Source organism: Chelmon rostratus, chromosome 7 (assembly GCF_017976325.1).
Source record: "Chelmon rostratus isolate fCheRos1 chromosome 7, fCheRos1.pri, whole genome shotgun sequence".
In the NCBI taxonomy this organism is placed as follows: Eukaryota; Metazoa; Chordata; class Actinopteri; order Chaetodontiformes; family Chaetodontidae; genus Chelmon; species Chelmon rostratus.
Window position 1 is genome coordinate 19211589 of NC_055664.1, and position 7102 is coordinate 19218690.

General features: G+C 41.2%; 1 protein-coding gene across 1 annotated transcript; it reads left to right on the top strand.

Annotated features, from left to right (window-relative positions):
• Positions 1-375: 375 nt before the first annotated feature.
• LOC121609335 (extracellular calcium-sensing receptor-like) lies at positions 376-4531 on the top strand. The gene is made up of 9 exons (XM_041940931.1): positions 376-560; positions 838-1132; positions 1294-1380; positions 1592-1861; positions 2141-2347; positions 2462-2737; positions 3099-3326; positions 3424-3547; positions 3621-4531. Exons 1-9 carry the CDS (start codon positions 451-453, stop codon positions 4529-4531), a joined length of 2508 nt encoding a protein of 835 aa, XP_041796865.1. The 5' UTR covers positions 376-450.
• Positions 4532-7102: the final 2571 nt, after the last annotated feature.

Consider the following 7102-nt stretch of genomic DNA (forward strand, 5'->3'; position numbering starts at 1 on the left):
GACGTTTGATTGCATCGATTTGATATGATGTCAAACAAACTTCAGTGGACCTCGATCATTAGTGTAACCCACAACTTTAATTTTGTTTGGAAAATTTGCTCATATGGTCTCCCTGTTTAGTTATTAAAAGTGCACAAATCAGTTCTGGCTCAATACAAAATTAGTCTCTAATGAAGTGCATTTTAGGCCCCACCCCTACTTTTACATTTGCCCAAAAGGGTGGTACACAAGACTGAACAATACTGCAAATCAATAAAGGAGGTGACATCGCAAAAAACCTGACTGTTCAGAAAAGCAGTAAAGATGAGGAAAGTCATGTGCGCATGTGTACAGATCAATGTCCTATTACTTGTGTATTTCATGTTGTTATATTCCTACTTTTCTTCTGCTGTGACCTCCCCTCTTTATTCCTCCCTGTGCCACTTACAGGGACAGTTTCATCTAAATGGGATGCACAAGGCAGGAGATGTGATTTTCGGTGGGCTATTTCAGGTCCACTTCTTTTCTGTCTTTCCTGATCTGTCTTTTATATCAGAACCACAACCGCCGACCTGCCATGGGTGAGTCAGAAAATCAGGAAATAAGCAAAAATGAGAAACTGGGTAATGTCAGTCCTGTTAGTGGAGTGTGTTTTCATCATCAGTTATCACTCAGAATTACATTGTGTTTTTATGCCATTTTGAACATCTAACATTTTTGCGTACTTTATATAAATGTTGCAAAACTTTGTTATTCAACTGCCTATTGTTTCCAAAATTCGTAGTTGTGCAACATAGATGTTTGCAGTTTCTGTATATTGTATTTTTCAGTCGTAAACAGCAGTACTTTTTGTGTTAGTTTTGATGTTCTAGGATTCAGGCAGGCCCAGACCATGGCCTTTGCCCTTGATGAGATCAACAGAAACTCCAACTTGCTTCCGAATGTGACTCTGGGATACAGTCTTTATGATAACTGTTTCAAACTAGGAATTGGATTTCGTGCAGCACTGTTATTAGCTAGTGGTAAAGAGGAGCTGTTTATATTAGAGGATACCTGTATAGGAGCCCCTCCAGTCCTAGGGATTGTGGGTGATTCTTCCTCAACACGTTCCATTGCCATCTCCACTGTCTTTGGTTTGTACGGAGTACCTATGGTAAGTTTCGGCCTTGCCATCTTAGAACTCTTTTGGATCATCTTGATTTAATTTGAAATTTAGTGTCAGTTGTAAACATGCTGAAACGAAACATAAAAGGTAGAAAGAGCTGATCAAGGCACTCCATGTTTTTTAGTTTGTACAATCTGTGTCGTTGACAGGTCAGTTATTTTGCCACATGTTCATGCCTGAGTGACCGGCAAAAGTTTCCATCCTTCTTTAGGACAATCCCCAGTGATTCTTTCCAGGTAGTCCACGTAAAATGAAAATTCATGAAAAACTGAAAAGTATTTTTGTTAAACATTTCTTCGGAGTAAAGTATCTTCACTGCAATGAAAAATACATTCCTTTCAAGGTGATAAGTACATGTAATGCACTGTGAACCATATTAAAAGCAGGTTTTCCAGTGAAATAATTTTACAACCTGTGCATTAAGTCATTCACCCTGTATTCATTTAGGTGCGTGCTGTGATTCAAATTCTAAACCGCTTTGGCTGGACTTGGGCAGGTCTGCTGGTCAGTGATGATGACTATGGACTCCACGCTGCCCGATCCTTCCAGTCTGACCTGGCTCAGTCTGGTGGAGGTTGTCTGGCCTACCTCGAGGTTTTGCCTTGGGGCAATGACCCACCTGAACTTACAAGGATTGTGGATGTGATGAAGAAATCTACAGCTCGTGTGGTCATTGTTTTTGCACATCAGAGTCACATGATTAATCTCATGGAAGAGGTTGGGCTTGAAATACAATTTAATTATAAATTGATACAGATTATATCAATACAGAAGTTAGAATGTAACTGAATAACTCACACCTTTTAATTGTTCGGAGAGTTTCACAGTGAGAACATTTACTCAAATTTCATGAAACTCATGTTGTGATAACATCCATCACTTTGGTAATAACACTGTCTTAAACAAAGGATTGCAGCAAGTGTGTATAATTCAGAAGACTAGACAGTACTTTAGTGGCATGACAATATGAATTTATTTATTTGGTTTCATGCACAGGTGGTGAGGCAGAATGTGACAGGCCTGCAGTGGATGGCCAGTGAAGCCTGGACAGCAGCTACTGTGCTCCAGACCCCTCACCTCATGCCATACCTGGGTGGCACACTGGGCATCGCCATCCGTCGAGGAGAAATACCAGGGCTCAGGGAATTCCTCCTACAAATACGTCCTGACCAACACCACAACAACAGCAATGGAAATAGCATGGTGAGAGTTTAACCATGTACTCCCATAATTCACGATAATATATTGGCATGATTCATAATGCCAATATATTTTTCTTGCCGTTATTCATAAGACACTGTGTTGAATTTATTTCAGGTAAACCAGTTTTGGGAACACACATTTCAGTGCAGATTTGCTCCACCTCCAGCAGGTTGGATGGAAGCTGGGGGAACTTTATGCACTGGACAGGAAGATCTGGAGGATGTGGAGACAGAGTTATTGGACATTTCAAACCTTAGGCCAGAATATAATATCTACAAGGCTGTGTATGCTCTGGCGTATGCCCTTGATGACATGTTGAAGTGTGAGCCAGGGAGAGGGCCTTTCAGCGGGCACAGCTGTGGCAATCTGAAAAGACTGGAGCCATGGCAGGTGTGATATCACTTCACACTCCATCTGTATATATTACTAAGTCCTACACTGAAGTATTTCTTGCAGAATAGCTTTAAGGTTGAATGACTGAATACGAAACTATTAGATTATTAATGGCAAGGTGCCTTGAAGATAACTGAAAGGATTATCCCTTCACCTGGTGTATAGAGATAGTATTCTCAGGTCAGAGACAACATTATCTTGTCACTAGGTTGATGGAGATGTGACTCTATGTTCGCTTTGTTGGAATTGTTAATGTCGTCACATGTTCATTACTGCAGTGTGCAGTTTGATTACTGAATACCACTGTGTTGATCACCGTCACATATGATTCCTCTGTCCCTTATTCTGACATACATAGCTTGTGTATTACTTGGAAAAGGTCAACTTCACCACAGCATTTGGTGATCAAGTGTCATTTGATGAGAATGGTGATGCCTTACCAATATATGATATCATGAACTGGCTGTGGCTCCCTGATGGAAGAACTGAAGTTCAGAATGTGGGTGAGGTGAAGAGGTCGGTCTTCAAAGGTGAAGTACTCAAAATGGAGGAAGACAAAATCTTCTGGAACTTTGAATCAAAAAAGGTTACATTTGATTTTTTAGACAATTTTTTTGACCCATGTCTGACTTATTGTAGCAGTGTAAGTTAATGTCGAAAAACAAAAACATTACTCCCTATAGCCACCCCAGTCATTGTGCAGTGAGAGCTGTCCTCCAGGTACCCGCATGGTTAGAAAGAAAGGGGAACCTGAGTGCTGTTTTGACTGCATCCCTTGTTCTGAGGGAAAGATCAGCAATAAGACTGGTTGGTATTCAGTTTTAAACATTGTTGTTTGGAGATATAAACAAGTACTTCAAGACTTTCCATGTTTTCATAGACTCCACTGAGTGCACCAGTTGTCCAGAGGACTTCTGGTCCAGCCCCCAGCGTGACCACTGTGTTCTGAAGAAAACAGAGTTCCTCTCCTACCATGAGCCTCTGGGTATCTGCTTGACTGCTGCATCATTGCTGGGCGCATGCATCTGTACTGTTGTCCTGGGGATCTTTATCTATCATCGCAGAACACCTATCGTACGAGCCAACAACTCAGAACTGAGTTTCCAGCTATTGCTGTCACTTAAGTTGTGTTTCCTGTGTTCACTGCTGTTTATCGGTCGTCCCAGCCTGTGGACATGCCAGCTGAGACATGTAGCATTTGGAATCAGCTTTGTGCTTTGTGTCTCTTGCATCCTCGTGAAAACCATGGTGGTTCTGGCTGTGTTCAAGGCCTCCAAGCCAGGAGGTGGAGCCAGTCTGAAGTGGTTTGGTGTTTTGCAGCAGAGAGGGACAGTTATTGTTCTTACTTCTATTCAGGCAGCAATCTGCACTGTCTGGATTGTCTCTGCCTCACCAGCTCCTCATAAAAACACTCAATACAACAATGATAAAATAGTTTATGAATGTGTAGTTGGGTCCACAGCTGGATTTGCAGTGTTACTTGGTTATATTGGCTCACTTGCTGTCATCAGTTTTCTGATTGCATTTATATCAAGGAATCTTCCAGACAGTTTCAATGAAGCCAAACTCATCACTTTCAGCATGCTGATCTTCTGTACTGTGTGGGTGGCCTTTGTCCCTGCTTATATCAGCTCACCAGGCAAGTACTCAGATGCAGTGGAGGTATTTGCCATCCTGGCATCCAGTTTTGGTCTCTTGGCAGCACTTTTTGGACCCAAATGTTACATAATCCTGCTGAGACCAGAGAGGAACACAAAGAAAGCGATCATGGGTCGGGGCATTGAATCATAAAAACTGCATTTGAATTCTTTTTTTCTATTCAATACAAAAATGCAGGCATTACACAACAGGTTGATGGTAATAGCAATGTTAATATATTGAGAAATCACAATGATTAGTATGAATTCTCTTACCACTTGGATCATTGAGTTTTAAATGCTCCTGTTGCCTTTCTGAGTTTTCGTACTGCAAGTTAACATCAGATCTACACATTACTTTTTCTGACTGAATTATGCAGACAATTTGGGTTCATCTGATGTGACTACATACATTTATTTTCGACCGGGCTGGAGCTGATATTGACTTAAAGATACACTCACCACTTTCTGTCTTGCCTCCTAAATGTAAAAAGCTCTTGAGCTCACTGAGAAACATTTTAGGTGTTGCATTCACATTAGGTTTAGGTCAAGATCATGGTTTGGTTTCTTAAACCTACTTCCTTGCGAAAATAAACATTGACTTTTTCCTTCACAAGGGAATTAGAGCCTGGTCTTTTGTGTGTAAATACACCAGTGTCATTCCAAGGCTGCCTTTGTGACTCTTCACACTCTACATTTGTCCTTTGCTCCTGTCATTACCACCCACTGCTAGTATTGCACATTTATATATGTGTGTCCTTTTCACACCCATAAAAGGCTAAAAGTGAATTACACGCTATCCTCTTGTGGATGAGCAGGTCTATTATACACTTTGGCATGAGACTGGGCTGAAACATTAAATGTCACACTGCCAGTCTTAAAAAAAAAGAACCAATTTGAGTATCAATTCATTGATGTGCTGTGGACTGTGAGTGTGAAGTGCTTCAAAATTTCACTGATTGATCTGTTTAAAAAACTGTCCAGAAAGTGAGTTAAAATGCAATATCTTTTAGTAATTGTTATTATTCTGCCATCTGTAGCGCATGCTTGATGTGCCCCTAGACGAATATCTAAACGCTATGCACTGAGAGGTTTGATGACTTATGATGCAGGCATAAGATGCAAAACTGACCCATCTTGACTTGAATGTCTTGAGATATCATGTTTCCCAGACTGCAGACTTTTTAAAAAATAGCTCCAAATACAATATATATTATACATGGCAGTAATTGATCATTAACATGAACCCTGCAGATATAATCTTGTTGTTGTCATTTGTGTGTTACTAACATTAAACATAGGTGTGAGAAACGCATGACAACAACAGTTGCACAAGTTATCTGTAGTTGTATGAGAATGATGGATCTTTCAGATTTGTCAACAAACGGCTGTGGAGGAAAATGAGGAAATCTGGCTAATTCACATGCACCCACAATACCAAGAAAAAAGATGGATGTTGCACCCTGCCAGAGCTACAGTGCAGCTTGTACCACTCCAGTGACTTTGTATTAAACTGAGTTTGTGCAGTCCCTGCACCTCTGAATGCACCTGCACCACTGACTCCTCCTGGGCCTGGCTGCTGAATTTGAAGTTGACAGTGATCTGCAATATCCATGTCAGTCAGACGACAGAAACGTGCGATCTCTAGCAGCACATTGGGTTTACCCCTGCTGCACCGTGTGCTGGGCAGGACTCCTCCATGCTCTAACTTAAGCTAAAAGAGAGTGACCAATATAGAATGCAAGGCTCACTGTCCTGCCTTACCTAACATTCCCAAATGTCAGCCATCATAGCTATTATAAACTAATGTCAGCTATCACAGCTAAGGTTAAGTTCTATGTCAAAAACAAAGGCAGTGATGTTTATCAGCCAGGTCCTGCCGAGCAGTGGTGTGATGATGATGTAGGAAGAACTCTGCTGATACAAGCTTGAGTTGAAGAGACCTACAGTACCTCAGCAGAGTTCGAGGTGAACTTGTGAAGGACCTAAATATAGGTGTGCAGCCATGTCAAGCGAGCCGCCATCTTGATGGAGTGGAGTGCTTGGAGTGACATTGAAGAATTAAGGGTGACTTGTAGCAATAACTTTATAACCCAGCCCAGTTCTATGTGGACAAACAATTGCAGAGTTAATCAGCATTAACATACATGGCCAATTACAAAAAAAGCTGAGATAGATGCTGTGTAAAACATAAATAAAAACATAAATAATTTGCAAATCAAACTCAATTAAAAACAGTAAAGGTAATATATGTTTTACATCATCAAGGTTATTGATTTTGGTCATGATATGCTTATTCTGAAGTTGATTCCAGCAACACATTTCAAGCAAGATGGGAGAGGATCAACAAAGGACAAGGAAAGCTGTGCAATGCTCAAAAAACACCCATCTGGAAAATTCCACGGGTAACCAGGGTAATTAGTAAATCTGATGGTATCATGGGACACACATGTACTGTGACGTGCTAAACTACCTGTGGTGCAGCGTCTGGGACACCCAACTACACCTTGACAAAAGGACGAGCATGACAGAATTTTTTTGTCATGACATGACGTTTGACGTCTCCCACGTGTTCCTGAGCATTTACCAAACAGGTGCTCTCTCCAGAGCGCAGTCAGGTAACCACGAAGAAGAGGAGGAGGGATGCAGAGGTTGCTGCTTTCAGGTGGGACAGTGAAAGAGAGGAAAAGTCCATTGAGCTGTGGCAACAGTACTCCTGCCTATT

Coding starts and splice junctions, on each gene's coding strand:
- LOC121609335 (XM_041940931.1), top strand. CDS start 451: ATGCACAAGGCAGGAGATGTGATTTTCGGTGGGCTATTTCAGGTCCAC. Junction 1,133..1,293: donor GTTTGTACGGAGTACCTATG/GTAAGTTTCGGC, acceptor TGTCGTTGACAG/GTCAGTTATTTTGCCACATG. Junction 3,548..3,620: donor AAAGATCAGCAATAAGACTG/GTTGGTATTCAG, acceptor ATGTTTTCATAG/ACTCCACTGAGTGCACCAGT.